General features: G+C 39.5%; 1 protein-coding gene across 6 annotated transcripts in view; it reads right to left on the bottom strand.

Moving 5' to 3' along the window:
• Positions 1-3259: 3259 nt before the first annotated feature.
• Positions 3260-18077, bottom strand: part of ZNF182 (zinc finger protein 182) — an 82026-nt gene continuing 67208 nt past the window's right edge. For 3 of the 6 annotated variants that reach the window (XM_053580872.1, XM_053580871.1, XM_053580874.1), the window contains 5 exons: positions 9842-9922; positions 9447-9573; positions 9112-9201; positions 7612-7647; positions 3260-6163 (listed from right to left, as the gene is read on the bottom strand). In XM_053580872.1, the coding sequence (XP_053436847.1) occupies positions 4533-6163; positions 7612-7647; positions 9112-9201; positions 9447-9573; positions 9842-9922 (1965 nt within the window). In that variant the 3' untranslated portion in view covers positions 3260-4532. The remainder of the gene's footprint in view (positions 6164-7611; positions 7648-9111; positions 9202-9446; positions 9574-9841; positions 9923-18077) is intronic. The other 3 variants (XM_053580877.1, XM_053580876.1, XM_053580875.1) reach the window with 2 other exon arrangements.

Consider the following 18077-nt stretch of genomic DNA (forward strand, 5'->3'; position numbering starts at 1 on the left):
TGGGATGGGATAGTGTGTAGTGAAATTCTTTATTCAGGGTTTTGATTTAATACCTTTCTAGTCATGTACACACTAAATCTATCATCTGTTAGTTTCACCATTACCTCATTTTACCTATCTGAAATTAACTTGAAAGGAAATATCCTGTTACCATATCAACAAATCACTTTTGCAGTAAACATCTTCTTCTAGACACTGACTAATCTCTGGGCAGGTATCTAAATAAAGATCACAAAGAAGAAAGTAGCCACAGGGGAACAGAGTTAATGGAAGAGTATCTTCAAGCATTCACTCAGTTTACTCAGTATGAAGTAACGACTGTGTCTTTTCCTCAGGGCAGAGCACTATAGACCTCTGACAATATGTTGTTAACATACATCAACCCTCCAGGCCGTATCTCTAAGGAAGGGCGGCATGCCCTTTGATCTCAGGCTTCACGGGGTGCGCAGCTTCAGAGAATGGGCTTGTGGAATTTTTAACTCCAGGCAAGCCAACTCTGCGTGTGTCCCAGGGGGGCCCAGGTCCCTCAAGCCTCTGGAAAAATACCAAGCCATTTTAAACTCACACTGAGTTCACTTTGTGTGCTTGATGTAGGATATGTTTATTTCTAAATATTATCCTACACAAGTAGGTTTTGAGACATAGGCAGAATTCATAAGATGTGTTAAATACATAGGTCATGAGGAAAGTTTTGAGATACACAGAAATCATGTATAGTCAGCAAGAAGTTAGTAACTTGTAAGATATGCTAAAGATAAATAGAGGATGGGTGCGGCGGCTCATGCCTGTAATCCTAGCACTCTGGGAGGCCAAGGCAGGTGGATCACTTGAGCTCAGGAGTTTGAGACCAGCCTTAGCAAGAGCAAGACCCATCTCTAAAAAAATAAATAAAAATAAAGATAAATAAAATACATGGATAATATCACAAATAACGATATTACTTTCAGATAAAAAGGAATGGGAATACCAAGTCATAAAGTACCCTACTACCTGGGCTATATAGTATACTATAAATTGGCCACCACTTGGTGGTACTCAGTATTGTTCTATGTAGGATACAAACATATCCTACATAGAGAAACCCATCACTGTTCAGGAGGCTAAATAGTGAGCTACAGCTGAGGTAAGCAGGGCGTGTCACTGCCCCTGAGCACCTTCAGTCAGATTGGGCTCCTTTTTCAAACCTCAGCTCTGGTTCTCATAACCAGTGAGGCTGGTGCAACAGAGACAGAGATGGAGACAAAGGAGGGTCTATGAACATTGCATAGCATAGGATTCAGGAAATATGGTCCTTCACCCTATTTGTATCCTATCCTAAGTGTGTTAACTTACCCCATCTCTTTCCTTTGCTTCTTTTTTTTAAATATTTTTAAAATGAATTTAATAAGCCATGAGACTTGAGCATTTTAATTTGATCTGTGAGCCCTTCTATTCTAGGACCTTGCCTGGTAGTACATTGGCCACTATCATTTTATCAAAGGAATTTCTCACATTAACAGGCCCTCAAAGGATGAGATGAGAAGGGATCATAATTTATATTTTAGGGACTTTACCTAAAGAAATAAAGGCAATACTATTAAATAATTGGTTAAAATACTGGGATCCCAGTACTGATCTGGGTGGTTTGAGGGCCAGTCAACAGGCCTAGGGCTGGCTGATCTTAGGGATCCCAGGGTAGTCTTGAGAGCCCTAGAGAACAAGTAAAAGAAGGGTCATAATTTTATAAGTTTTGGCTACAGTAATAAGAAAAATAACTGGCATAAACAATATAGGGGTGGGACTAGGGCTAGGACCTAAGGGCACTATGGCCCTAGGGACTAGGGCCTAAGGGCACAAAGGAGTTGATTTGGGGGAGGTGTCATCTTTCATGGTGGGGCCTCTCCCTTAAGTGTATACAAATAATAAGAACATGAAATACAGAGGTGATATTCATTGACCACTATGTTCAGAGTGCATGCTATTCCCATCCTGTACACCTGTGGTCACTGTGTGTTCCCAGGGTAGCTTGTCCTTGTGCAAAAACCCTTATGACCACCTTTTTCCTCCTCCACTCAACTCCCGATTGCCACCACCATGAGGTTGTACATTGCTAAGACCTGGAGACACTATCTCCTGATATCACAGAACCCCATCACTCACCTGACATAGTACCCTCCATTCCAGCATAATCTTCCCACCTTGACTGCCCAGAATCTTCCTGTTCACTAATGCCTTACCATGCCTTAGCCACCCACTGGCCTACAATGCTATTCACTCAGCCACATTCACCACTATCATTTATATTTGCTTCATATTACTCCCAATATATTCCATTCTGCCTACTCACTCACTCCTACTCTACTCACTCCTGCTCTCCCCAATACTACTCAGGTTTACTTACACTTGACTGTTTCTTTTCTAGTAACTCCAGTCAGCCCCACATTTCCTCTCCCTGAAAAGGCTCTAAATGTGACATTCTGACTTACATAGTTCATTTAAAAAGTGATCCCAGCTCATTTTCTCATAGGCCAATTCGGGGGGGGGGGGCGGGGGGGAAGGCAGCCTGGAAGGGCACAGACAAGGTCACAGGTCTAATTCACCCACTCATTTTGATAAACCCAAACACAGACCATGCCATGTTTTACGTAGCTTGGGTTGCCTAGTTCTACTACAGAGATGGCCCCACTGAAAAAACACAGAAGCGTGAGGGCCACAAAGACAGTAATACACAAACAGAACTTCTCATTCTGGATCAAATGTCCTGTTATGTGGTCTTTGGCTATGTCCATTCAAACTGTCACTTTCGATCTGTCACTAACTTGGGAAAATCTGTGTCACCAGCAGTGATATGACCTTGGGAGTGATTTATTCATCCTGTATGTTCATGTTTTATACCTCTTGTAAAAAATGTGTCTATGTCTGTATGAATGAAGTAATTTAAATCATTTTCTTAAAATATGGAAAGACATTGGAAGGCTTTAGTACAAGACCCTTTCATGGATGTCACATGCATACTAAGTAAGAAATGTGTTTCAGTCTCAACTATTTTAGGCTTGCCTAATACAGTCCCAACTGACCTGGAAATTGCCTTATTTGGCACCCTCAGTAAACTATAATGCCTAAATGAAATTTATGCAATATCTGTTGTTCTGTCTTCCTGGTTATTTAATTTATTCATTCAAAAAATTAAACTCCAGATTAAGCATATCTATATCTTCAAAATGCTATAAAATCCTATATCCAGATTCTAACTTTATTCTTTATTATAATAATATTTTATGCTTTTAAAATGTTTTATTTTTTTTGAAAAGGCAGTACAACCACATAGTACAATTTTCAAAAGCTATGAAAGGATACAGTTATCTCCCTCCCAATTCCATCCCCACATCACTGCCCCTTCCCCGAGGTAATCAGGGTTACCAGTTCCTATGTCTTTTTCCAGAGATAATTTATACATATACAATCATGTACTTAGCATTTTTTTCCTTTTTATGTACAAATAGTAGCATATCATACTGACTATCCTGCACCTTGCTTTTCCTACCTAGTAACATAACTTGGAGATTATCCAACATCACTACATAAACGGTATCCAAGTTCTCTTTATTTATTTAGTCTACCTAGGAGTATACTATGTGAATATCCCACAAATTTGGGAATGAAAACCCTGGTTGGTGTCATTTATACAGCCTGCAATCTTTTGTTTTCACAAATAGTACATCAATGAATACCTCTGTATGTTCATTTTGTACACGTGAGTATATACATTCCTAGGAGTGGAATTGCTGGCTCAAAAACCATGTGCATTTGTGGGTTTGATTACTTTTGAGTCATTCCTCTTTGAATGAGAAGAGTTTTTCCTGGACTTCCTATTCGTTGGAGGTTCATGTGGGGGAAGAAACCGAGGCCACATTCTAGGCAGGTCAATTTTTCTAACAGCTGGTATTTTTTCCCCACATTTATTACTTCTTTCAGACTTTACTTTTCCTGAGTCCATAAACAGAGGCTTATATAGGGCTCTTCACAAAGAAAAGTTCCTTCTCTTCCCCTAAAACCCACCCTCAAGTGTGCTCCCATCAGTAGACTATACTTTACAAATATGGCTTGTCCAAGTGATTCCTTGTTGAGGTCCCTGCATGTTTCTTCTCGAACCACAATGGTCTAGGAAACCTCCTACTTTCCTATGCACTCTGTTACCATTGTTCTGCACCTTGGGGTATATCCTGAACCTTAGCTAAGAGTCCTTACCAGTGCTGTCTCACATCTGCAGCCTTGAGCACTCTTTCTTTCTGAAATCTCCTGCATCAGTGCTTGATTTCCTATGCCAGCCCTCTTGTGAGGGTTTCAGCTGTCTCCTAATATTGTCAGATACAGAGATTAAAATTCTACTTCTTTTTCTCCTATAGCTTTGGGTAGAGACTAAGATGAAAAGAAGAAAGGCCAGCTTTACTCCCTATATTTATACCAGAAGTCAGAACATATTTTTAAAATGTTAATTAAGTTGATACAACTTTCCTGCAGGGTACATAACTGACACTGAGCTGATTTGCTCTCTAATGTGCAATGATCTTTGACTTCCGGATGCGGCCTCTCCCATAGGCTTTCTTTCCTGTATGGGTTCTCTGATGTACAATAAGGTTTGATTTTTGGGTAAAGGCTTTCCCACATTCCGCACATTTATATGGTTTCTCTCCAGTGTGAGTTCTCTGATGTACAGTGAATGTAGATTTTTCTCTGAAGGCTTTTCCACACTCACTGCAAGCATAAGGTTTCTCTCCTGTGTGCGTTCTCTGATGTATTATGAGCTGTGACTTCTGGCTAAAAGCTTTCCAACACACAGGACACTCATAAGGTTTCTCTCCTGTATGTATTCTCTGATGTATAATAAGCTTTGACTTTTCTCTGAAGGCTTTGCCACATTCGTTACATTTATAGGGTTTTTCTTCTGTATGAGTTCTTTGATGTATAATAAGATACGATTTCTGGGAAAATGCTTTTTCACATTCGTTGCACTCATAGGGTTTTTCTCCTGTATGACCTCTTTGATGCAGCATGAGATAGGATTTTTGAGAAAAGGCTTTCTCACATTCATTGCATTCAAAGGGTTTCTCTCCCGAATGAGTTCTCTGATGTACACCCAGGTTTGACTTTTGGGTGAAGGTTTTTCCACACACATCACATTCATATGGTTTCTCTCCTGTATGAGTTCTTTGATGCACAATAAGGGTTGACTTCTCATTGAAAGATTTCCCACATTCGGTACATTTATGTGGTTTCTCTCCCGTATGAGTTCTTTGATGTATGATGAGAGTTGACTTATCACTGAAAGTTTTCTTACACTCATTACATTCATGGGGTTTCTTTCCTGTATGGGTACTATGATGTATAATTAGATCAAGCTTCTGTATGAAAGATTCCCCACATTTAGTACATTCATAGGTTTTCTCTCCTGTGTGGGTTTTCTGATGGACAATGAGGTTTGATTTCTGAGTGAAGGCTTTTCCACATTCATTACATTCATAAGGTTTCTCTCCTGTGTGAGTCCTATAATGTATGATGACAGTTGACTTTTCTCTGAAGGCTTTTCCACATTCAGGACACTCAAAGGGTCTCTCTCCTGTATGAGTTCTCAGGTGTATAATGAGCTGAGATTTTTGGCTAAAGGCTTTTCCACATTCAGTACATCCAAAGGGTTTCTCTCCCGTATGAGTTCTCCAATGTACAATTAGGTGCGACTTCTTGCTGAAGGTTTTCCTACATGCAGTACATTCAAAGGGTTTCTCTCCATTTTTAATTCTCTGATGTAGGCTAAGGCCTTTCTTATGCCTGAGGGATTTCCCACATTCTTTATACACATAGGGTTTCATTCCAGGATTTGTTTTCTCATACTCAGTATGGAAAAATAATTTCACACATCCACTATCATATTTCTTTTCCACAGAGCTTCTACTAAATAGGTATAAATTATCTACAATATTACTTCCAAATGATTCATATTTATGGGGTCTTTGTATTGAAGCAGCAAGGTTTGTACTCATATGAAGTGTGTTTCCAAATTCATTACAGTCATGTCCACTCTTGGTGATAATTGTTTTTTTGTCAGGAAATCCAACTTGCATGAACAGACGTTTGTGTTGGTCATCCTGATGATGCCTCTCAATCTGTTCATCAACTTGGCAGACTCCTAGAAAGAAGTACAATAAACCATCTTTATCCTTTAACACCGTGGAATGGACCTTCTATAGAAATGATACTATCATCTCATTTAATGATCCTGGAGAGACAGTCTTTTACGAAATTCCCACCTGCTCATCTTTTTGATATCAAGAACAATCTTACCTCAACACCTCAATCTTTCTTACCTCTACTTTTACATCATTTCTGACTTCCATCAACTCTGAGGATGTTATTGCCCTTAATCTTTACTTAGTATATGAACGCTTTAACTGCACCTGACTTATACTATTTCCACATAGATAGAAATCCAAATGTAATTCCTGGAGCCAAGTCTTATAATAACACTTAATACACATTCTCAGTGACTGAGAGAACAAACAAGATTATCTCAATTCATTCCATCATTATCCACATGCAACAGTCTCAGAAGAATACTAAGAATACTACCATCAAACATGAGATTAATAATTTAAAAACCTTTAAGTCCAGAATTTGATTTGGAAATATCAATTTGAAGGCATGAAGTACATTTTAAGTAAAAAATATTTACCTAGTCTCTCCTTCTATCAATGAAAATCCTTAAAAACTATTCCCTAACATCTGAAAGACTATTTTCCACTAAAAAGAACCAAGGCTTCTGGGGAAAATGGCAATTCCAAGTCAGAGACTAGAACCTAGAACATAAGCCTAGAACATGTTGTAACACCAGAAAGCAAGGAAGCTACCAAAGTCTCAGGAGCCAAACTGAAGGAGTTTCCACTGGCCAAAGATAAGACAATTTGATTTATAACAAGTATAATAAGGCAATGGTTAAAACATAAAAAAAAAAAAAAGTTTAAATCCATAAGAGTGATACACAAGAAAAGATATAACTTACTGGTCACTTTTGGATGATGCTACAAAGCCAACTTACTATTTTAAAAATTGGTAATTAAATGAAAAAAACAATCACTTAGCCGGTCTTTTCCATAGAATATGTAACTCATGGTAAATAAAGAGAAGCAATTTCTCTTTGTAGAATTATATCAGCTAATCAACAATGAAGAAATAATAGAATATCACCATTTTAAATCAATGGATCTAAGCAGTAATCTTCAGTGAGTAGTAACAGAACGAGTGACAACTATATATTATGAGCCTCCTGGTGGAAGTAGCTAGCAAGTAATCTTGCTAAAAGAAAAACTAAAATCCTGACTCTTGTCCATGTTATAGATCTACCAACTTACAAGAAATAGAGGACAGAGGACTATATTAAATACCACCATGAGATATTTAACAGGAAAATCCAGAATGTGGAAATCTAAAGGCCAAATGACCCAATTACTCAAAAATATAAATATTAAAGAGAAAAAGGTAGATGCAGGGGGAATCATCTGTAAATTATAAGAGACAAGACTCTGAGTAGATATAAGCATACCTAGCACCCAGATCCTGATTTCTAAATATTATACTTACTAATAGGAATCAGTGGAGAAGCTGCTGATTCCAGGTCTAAAATGGAGAAAGTACAAGGTGAGCCTGGAACATATGTTTCTGCTAGAAAGTGAGGAAGTCTCAAAGAATAATAGGGACATGTCAAAAGGACAAAGCAGCCAGACTGAAGGGACTCATACTAGCCAAACTGAGGACAATTTGAATATAAAAATGAATGACAATAATAACAATAATAATGACAATGACAATGATAACACTAAAAAAAATAAAAATCAGCCATATTATTAATAACTGATTTAGGCAATAATCATTACTGAATGTGAAAACCACTGGGCAAAAGTTTTTGAGAAACAGGACATTCACACAATTTGACAGTTCTTCAAAATGGTAAACATACAATTATCATACAGTACAACAATTCTGATCCTATGGATTTACCCAAAAGGAATGAAAACATACTAACACATTACTACAAAAATTTGTACATGAATGTTCACAGAAGCATTATTCATGATAGCCAAAAAGTGGAAACAACCAAGGTATCCATCAATGGATAAATGGGGAAACAAAATGTGGTCTATCTATACAATGGGATATTATTTCTCCATAAAAAGAATGAAGAACTGATGCATGCTACAATGTGGATGAATGCTGAAAACCTGCCAAGTGAAAGAAACCAGATATAAATAGCCACATTTTATATGATTCCATTTATATGAAATGTCCAGAATAAGCAAAATCATAGAGACAGAAAGTAGATTAGTGGTTGCCAAGGAATGGAAGAAGAGGGAATGGAGAGTGACCATTAGGGAAGGAATAAGGGCTTCTTATGGTGTGATGAAAGTGTTCTAAAATTAGATAGTGGTGATGGTTAGACGACTCTGTAAACACACTAAAAACCATTAAATTGTACACTTTTAAAGAGTAAATTTGTGATATGTGAATTGTACCTTAATAAAGCTACTTTTAAAATATCATGCTGTTCAGAAAAGCAAATTTAACAGTAATATCTAAGCTGAACAAGAAGAAAGGAGTCAGGTTATCCAATGTGGAAGTAGAGCATTAGAGTCCAGGCCTGTGACTAATATGGGACTGGCTTCAGATAAGTGATAGATGAGAATTGTGGAAATGGCAGGGATGGCGGCATTTAACAGACATATATGGGACAAAAGTAATTCACAGAAACTTACAGGTGAGCACCAACTTAAGGAGAGTGGTCTGGTGTGTGGGGAACAGGGGAGGGAGTTATCAGTCTTATGTTTGAGGTTTTGTGTTCCTGTCCTCTAGCAGTGCCAAAGAGCCATAACATTTTTTTTTTTCTGTTTTTTTTTTTTTGGCCGGGGCTAGATATGAACCTGCCACCTCCAGCCTATGGGACCGGCGCCCTACTCCTTGAGCCACAGGCGCCGCCCAAGAGCCATAACATTTTCCTAAGATATTCCTGGAAGTCCTTTCAGAGGGCCTTACCTCTGACTGATGGGCTGAAATCTTATCCACAGAGCCTGGATCAATCCCACTTACCTGGAAAGCTCCAAAGTGGGATTCTTCCTTTTGCTGGGCATTCTTCTTCCTCCAACTTGAGAATGAGGTCTGGTTTAGTAACCTGCTGCCCTATTAATGAGAAATGACAGAGATACTTGCCTTGGTCTTCAGCCACTGAGACAGAGGAAGTTGCAGTTTGGGGGCAGCACAAGGGACCTATCACTGACACAATGGTAAAGTCAAACCATTTAACCCGGGCTTTGAGTTCACAAACACCTTGTCACAAGAGATAAAGGGGGCACTGAGAAAGAAAAAGCCCTCTATTGGATGCAATATTCATAAATGGCAAAATTACCTGAAGAAGCCATTCTTACCCACGGAGACCAGGTTGCTGTAGGTCTCCAGCATCACGTCTCTGTACAGGGTCCTCTGTGGAAGGTTCAGGTACTGCCACTCCTCCTGGGAGAAATCCACAGCCACATCCTCAAATGTCACTAGTCCCTGTAATGGTACATTCCTTTTATTTTAAAGTGCTGACCACTGGGTGATAAAGATAAAATGTAGAGGAATTTCTGATTGGGTTTCCAGTTCATCATAATGTCTTAATACTGGATGTCTACTTCATATCAAGTTTGTGACCTACCTGTGGGAGAATCACAAATTATCGTGAGGGTACTAGTCCGTTAATATTGAAGTCATAGGATATTAGTACAAGAATAGACAAATAGTCCAGGGGAACTAAAAAGAGAACCCGAACATGTATATATACCTGATTTATGACAAAGTTGGCACAGTAAAGCAGTTGGCATAAAATGATCTTTTCAATAAATGTAGATAGGCTATTGGATATCTATATAGGAAAAAAATGAAATTAAGCCCCTCTCACCATACACAAAAATCAGCTACAGATAAACTATAAATCTAATATGAGAGGTAACCAATAAAGTGTCCATAAAATAATATAGGCAAATGCACTCTGGTACAGTCATTATGGAAAACAGTATAGTGGTTCCTCAACAAAATAAAAATACAACTATCACATGATTCAACAATCTCACTATGGGGTATATATCCAAAGGAAATAAAATTAGTATATTGAAAAGAAAAATAATAACATGGGAAATATTTTCATAACTTTGGGATAGGGAAAGAATTCTGAACAAAGGCATGAAAAGCACTACTCATAAACAAAAAGACTTGTAAGTGTTACAAGAGTAAAAGTACTGCCCATAGCTCAGTGGTTAGAGCACCAGCCACATAATACCAAGGCAGGCAGCTTTGAACCCAGCCTGGGCCTGCTAAACAACAATGACAACTACAATAAAAAAATAGTCAGGCATTGTGGTGCGTGCCTGTAGTCCTAGCTAATTGGGAGGCTGAGGCAAGACAATCTCATAAACCCAAGAGTTTGAGGTTGCTGTGAGCTGTGACACCACGGCACTCTACTGAGGGCAACATAGTGAGACTCTATCTCAAAAAAAGTACTACAGTAAAAAGGCAAAGATGGAGAGAGTATTAGCAATATTAATGGGGGATAAAGGGATCTTATCAGGAATATATAAATTAACCCCTATAAATCAGTAAGAAATATATAAACAACCCAGAAGAATAGACAAGTAAATAGGTACTTCACTACAAAAGGAAAGTCAAGTGACCTATGAACATAAGAAAGTGGAGAGGAGAGAAGATGGCTGACTGAAGCCAGCTTTCCACAGAGGCTCCCATCCAGTAGGAGAGTTAAAGGACAAAAATTCAGCAAGTAACCTGGTGGATTGGAGCTGCACTAAGAGAGAAGGTTGAAGAACGCACGTCAACCCCACTGAGCTGAGCTGCGACCACAAGGATACAAACAAAAGGTACAAAATCCATCACCAAGCGGACGGGAGTCCCCTCCCCCATGAGAACGGCTCAGAGTGCCCCACAAACAATCGGGCAGAGTTGAAAGGTCCTCCAACTACACTCCAAGGGAGAGACCCTCTAAAAACAGGACCTACCTCCCCTATTAGGGTGCCACGGCATCCTCCTGCAAGGCATAAAACTGTATAAACTGTATATAGTCTCTACCTGGAATTCTGAGCTCCCAGCACTCCGCTTTACTCACACTGAGGTCTGGAGGCCAGTCCCGGACGGTGGAGAGGGGACCGCACCGGAGTGGCAGTTCCCTGAGGCACATTGCAACAGCCATCTTTTGGTGACAATACGGCCAGGCATAAAACTGTGTAAAGCTGTGTGTGTTTTCTGCCCGCAACCCCAGGCTCCCAGTGCTCCCCTCATTCCCCTCTGCTCTCGCTCCAAGGTCTGGAGGACTGTCCCCGAGGGGTCCAGACTCTTGGGCGATTGCTCGAGGGGTGTAGACAGTGCTGGGCTGCAGCCAGTCGGTGCAGACTCTGGGGTACGGGAGCAGAGAAAGGACGGTTGGCCGGAAGGGAGCTACACCGGAGCAGCAGTTGCCTGAGCCATAAAACAGCAGCCCTCTTTTGCTAGAAATACGGCTTACTACCGAATATTCTGAAGCCACACCCCCTGTCTCCCTGGGCAACAAGAGACTCTGAGTATAGGATTTGCCTGAGGCTACTCCAACTTGCAAACCAGGGAAACTCCAAGGGTGGGGCTGACCCAGAGGTCCGCTTTACTAAACCTAAGATGCACCGGCCCTCAGGGGATCGTCAGCCTATAGACAATACAAGAGCAAAGACAAGCTCATTTGGAACTCAATTCAGCTTATCTTCTGCAGAGGAACCACAGAGTTGTTCTGTTCTGTTCTGTCAGTAACATTAATCAGGGGCGAGTCTGGACCTGAGTGAAAACCACCCCAACCTTCATCAAGCGCCCGAGGTTGTCAGGCCTCACCTCCTCCTGCAAGAGAGAGGCAGAGCGCAGCGGCCTGGCAGACCACCTTGTGATTCAGGCAGGTGCAAACTCCTGGAGTACTGATTCACTGAAGGCAACTGGGTCAGCCAACTGCACGGCTATCAGGGACTGGGTGTGACAGCGGTGCAAGGTGGGGAAGGAGGCATCAACCTTCCCAGACTGATCTATTGGCTGGGCGGCTAATCCTGATTCCAAGCAGCACTGGAGCAAGCCTCACCAGAGTAGTTACCAGACTCCTGTGATCCAGTTCCCAGAGACCTCTTAAACTCTCTCACCTGAGACAGGTGCAGACTAAGACAACTGATTTGGACTTCTTGAACTAAACAAATCGCCTGAGGACAAATCAGGTGGTGCCCTGGGTGCACGGTGGTAGGATGGTTTGATATTTCCTTTCCAATTGTTTGCTGGTGGGGGGTGGGTGACTTAATTGCTAATATTTCTCCACAGCTGAGACTTTAATCCAGAGTATCTGTTTCACCAGGGTGGAACAGAAACCAGCTGAAAACAAGACAGAACCAATTAGCCCCACCACACCAGACAGGGCCCCAGTTTCACAGGCCACAACACTGTACAGGCCCTCGACAAAGCCCCAGGGATAAAAATCAGAGGGAGTAAAACAACCATGGGGTGGAATCAGCGGAAAAACTCTGGTAACATAAATAACCAGAATAGATCAACCCCCCCCAAGGAAAGATATGGCAGATGCAATTGAAGATCCCATTCATAAACAACTGGCTGAGATATCAGAAATCGAATTCAGAATTTGGATTGCAGACAAGATTAACAAATTGGAATTAGGAATTCGAGGAGAAATTCAAAAGTTGTCTCAAGAATTTAACGAATTTAAAGACAAAACCACCAAAGACTTAGACACACTGAAGCAAGAATTTGCAGCCCTCAAAGATATGAAAAATACAGTAGAATCCCTCAGCAACAGAATGCAGCAAGCAGAAGAAAGGATTTCTGACATCGAAGATAAAGCCTTTGAACGCTCCCAAACTCTCAAAGAGGAAGAGAAATGGAGAGCAAAAATGGATCATGCACTCCGAGAGCTCTGGGATAATTCGAAGAAGGCAAATATCCAAATCATAGGAGTTCCAGAAACAGATGAAGTGGCCTCGCTGGACACAGAGGCCCTTCTGCATGAAATTATGAAAGAGAATTTTCCAGACATGCCTAGAGATTCTGAAATTCAGATAGCAGACAGCTTCAGAACCCCAGCACGACTCAACCCCAATAAGACATCCCCCAAGCATATCATAATTAACTTCACTAAAGTTAATATGAAGGAGAAAATCCTCAAAGCTGCCAGGAGAAAGAAAACCATTACCTTCAAAGTGAAGAATATTACAATGACTGTAGATCTCTGTGCTGAAACTTTTCAAGCCAGAAGAGGGTGGTCACCGACTTTTAATCTCCTAAAGCAAAATAACTTTTAACCCCAGATCTTGTATCCAGCTAAACTGAGTTTCATTTATGATGGAGAAATTAAATACTTTAATGACATTCATATGTTGAAGAAATTTGCCATAACAAAACCAGCTCTTCAGGATATTCTCAGACCTATCGTCCATAATGACCAACCTAATCCTATACCACAAAAGTAAACTCACTCAGAAACTTCGGATCAAACTCCAACTTCCACACTGGCAAAAGGATTAAAAATGCCCACTGGACTTTTGAAAAACTCGATACCCAAAACTTCACCAGACTTATCAATATTATCCATTAATGTGAACAGCTCAAACTATCCTCTGAAGAGGCATAGATTAGCTTATTGGATACAAAAACTCAGGCCAGATATTTGTTGCACACAAGAGTCACATCTTAACTTAAAGGACAAATATAGACTCAGGGTGAAAGGATGGTCATCCATATTACAGGCAAATGGTAATCAGAAAAAAGCAGGTGTTGCAATTTTATTTGCAGATACAATAGGCTTTAAACCAACAAAAGTAAGGAAGGACAAGAATGGTCACTTCATATTTGTTAAGGGTAACACTCAATACGATGAGGTCTCAATAATTAATATATATGCACCCAACCAGAATGCACCGCAATTTATAAGAGAAAATCTAACAGACATGAGCAACTTGATTTCCTCCAGCTCTATAATCATCGTAGATTTCAACACTCCTTTAGCAGTGTTGGATCGATCCTCCAACAAGAAGCTGAGCAAAGAAATCTTAGATTTAAACCTAACCATCCAACATTTGGATTTAGCAGACATCTACAGAACATTTCATCCCAACAAAACTGAATACACATACTTCTCATCAGCCCATGGAACTTACTCCAAAATCGATCACATCTTAGGTCACAAGTCTAACTTCAGTAAATTTAAAGGAATAGAAATTATTCCATGCATCCTCTCAGACCACCATGCAATAAAACTTGAGCTGAGTAACAACAGGAATCTGCATACTCATACAAAAACATGGAAGTTAAATAACCTTATGCTGAATGATAGCTGGTCAGAGATGAGATTAAGAAAGAAATCGCCAATATTTTGGAACAAAAAAACAATGAAGACACGAACTATCAGAACCTCTGGGACACCACAAAGGCAGTTCTAAGAGGGAAATTTGTAGCACTGCAAGCCTTCCGCAAGAGAACGGAAAGAGAGGAAGTTAACAACTTAATGGGACATCTCAAGCAACTGGAAAAGGAAGAACATTCCAACCCCAAACCCAGTAGAAGAAAAGAAATAACCAAAATTAGAGCAGAATTAAATGAAATTGAAAACAAAAGAATAATACAACAGATCAATAAATCAAAAAGCTGGTTTTTCAAAAAGGTCAATAAAATAGATAAACCTTTGGCTAACCTAATCAGGAAAAAGAGTAAAATCTCTAATCTCATCAATCAGAAACAACAAAGATGAAATAACAGCAGACTCCTCAGAAATCAAAAAAATCCTTAATGAATATTACAAGAATCTTTATTCTCAGAAATATGAAAATCTGAAGGAAACTGACCAATACTTGGAAGCACGTCACCTTCCAAGTCTTAGCCAGAATCAAGTGGAAATGTTGAACAGGCCCATATCAAGTTCGGAAATAGCATCAACCATACAAAACCTCCCTAAAAAGAAAAGCCCGGGATCAGATGGTTTCACGTCTGAATTCTACCAAACCTTTAAAGAGGAATTAGTACCTATATTACTCAACCTGTTCCAAAAGGTAGCAAAAGAAGGAAGACTACCCAACACATTCTAAGAAGCAAACATCACCCTGATCCCCAACTCAGGAAAAGACCCAACAAGAAAAGAAAATTATAGACCAATATCACTAATGAATATAGATGCAAATATATTCAACAAGATCCTAACAAACAGAATCCAGCAACACAGCAAACAAATTATACATCATGACCAAGTCGGTTTTATCCCAGGATCTCAAGGCTGGTTCAATATATGTAAATCTATAAATGTAATCCAGCACATAAACAAATTAAAAAACAAAGACCATATGATTCTCTCAATCGATGCAGAAAAAGCTTTTGATAATATCCAGCATCCCTTCATGATCAGAACACTTAAGAAAATCGGTATAGAAGGGACATTTCTTAAAATGATAGAGACCATCTACAGCAAACCCACAGCCAATATCATATTGAATGGAGTTAAATTGGAATCATTTCCACTCAGATCAGGAACCAGACAAGGCTACCCATTGTCTCCATTGCTTTTTAACATTGTAATGGAAGTTTTAGCCACCGCAATTAGGGAAGAAAGGCGATCAAGGGTATCCATATAGGGTCAGAAGAGATCAAACTTTCACTCTTCGCAGATGATATGATTGTATATCTGGAAAACACTAGGGACTCTACTACAAAACTCTTAGAAGTGATCAAGGAATACAGTAGCGTCTCAGGTTACAAAATCAACAATCATAAATCGGTAGCCTTTATATATACCAACAACAGTCAAGTTGAAAAAACAGTTAAGGACTCTATCCCATTCACAGTAGTGCCAAAGAAGATGAAATATTTGGGAATTTATCTAACAAAGGACGTGAAAGATCTCTATAAAGGGAACTATGAAACTCTAAGAAAAGAAATAGCTGAAAATATTAACAAATGGAAAAACATACCATGCTCATGGCTGGGAAGAATCAATATTGTTAAAATGTCTATACTACCCAAAGCAATATATAATTTCAATGCAATCCCTATTAAAGCTCTGCTGTCATTCTTTAAAGATCTTGAAAAAAACAATACTTCGTTTTATATGGAATCAGAAAAAGCCTCGAATAGCCAAGACATTACTCAGAAATAAAAACAAAGCAGGAGGAATTACGCTACCAGACCTCAGACTATACTACAAATCGATAGTGATCAAAACAGCATGGTATTGGCACAAAAACAGAGAAGTAGTCATCTGGAACAGAATAGAGAACCAAGAGATGAACCCAGCTACTTACCGTTATTTAATCTTTGACAAGCCAATTAAAAACATTCAGTGGGGAAAAGATTCCCTATTTAACAGATGGTGCTGGGTGAACTGGCTGGCAACCTGTAGAAGACTGAAACTGGACCCACACCTTTCACCATTAACTAAGATAGACTCTCACTGGATTAAAGATTTAAACTTAAGACATGAAACTATAAAAATACTAGAGGAGAGTGCAGGGAAAACCCTTGAAGAAATCGGGCTGGGTATTTTATGAGGAGGACCCCCCGGGCAATTGAAGCAGCTTCAAAAATACACTACTGGGACTTGATCAAACTAAAAAGCTTCTGCACAGCCAAGAACACAGTAAGTGAAGCAAGCAAACAGCCCTCAGAATGGGAGAAGATATTTGCAGGTTATTCTCCGACAAAGGTTTAATAACCAGAATCCACAGAGAACTCAAACACATTAGCAAGAATAGAACAAGGGATCCCATCGCAGGCTGGGCAAGGGATTTGAAGAGAAACTTCTGAAGAAGACAGGCGCGCAGCCTTCAGACATATGAAAAAATGCTCATCATCTTTAATCATCAGAGAAATGCAAATCAAAACTACTTTGAGATACCATCTAACTCCAATGAGACTAGCCTATATCACAAAATCCCAAGACCAGAGATGTTGGCGCTGGCGCGGATGTGGAGAAAAGGGAACACTTTTGCACTGCTGGTGGGAATGCAAATTAATACATTCCTTTTGGAAAGAGATATGGAGAACACTTAGAGATCTAAAAATAGATCTGCCATTCAATCCTGTAATCCCTCTACTGGGCATATACCCAGAAGACCAAAAAGCACATCATAACAAAGATATTTGTACCAGAATGTTTATTGCAGCCCAATTCATAATTGCTAAGTCATGGAAGAATCCCAAGTGCCCATCGATCCACAAATGGATTGATAAATTCTGGTATATGTACACCATGGAATATTATGCAGCCTTAAAGAAAGATGGAGACTTTACCTCTTTCATGTTTACATGGATGGAGCTGGAACATATTGTTCTTAGTAAAATATCTCAAGAATGGAAGAAAAAGTACCCAATGTACTCAGCCCTACTATGAAACTAATTTAGGGTTTTCACATGAAAGCTATAACCCAGTTACAACCTAAGAATAGGGGGAAAGGGAAAGGGAGGGGAGGGAGGGGGGAGGTGGGTAGAGGGAAGGGGATTGTTGGGATTACACCTACAGTGCATCTTACAAGGGTATATGTGAAACTTGGTGAACGGTCTGTGAAGCTAATGAATGATGCCCCATGAATATATCAATGTACACAGCTATGACTTAATAAAAAAAAAAAAGAAAATGTACTCAACGCCATTAGTACTCAGATAAATGAAAATTTAAGCCATATAGACACACCAATATGCACTTAGCAGAAAGGTTATAATCAAGCAGACTAAAATACTACAACACTGTGTTGAAATGGGAACTCTTATACAACTGTTACTAAGAATGTAAGCTAGTGTGATAACTCTGTGAACAGTTTGGCCTTATTTACCAAAGTTAATGAATAATTCTACTTCTAGGTACACATCTTAGAGAAAATTATGCACATGTGCTCTAGAAAACAAGTGCAGGGATGCTCACAGCAGCACTATTTCTGACACTAAATCATGGAAAAAATCCAAATTTCCATCATATATAAAATGTCCAACATATATAAAATTGTGGCACAATGATT

Source organism: Nycticebus coucang, chromosome X, assembly GCF_027406575.1.
Source record: "Nycticebus coucang isolate mNycCou1 chromosome X, mNycCou1.pri, whole genome shotgun sequence".
Taxonomy (NCBI): domain Eukaryota; kingdom Metazoa; phylum Chordata; class Mammalia; order Primates; family Lorisidae; genus Nycticebus; species Nycticebus coucang.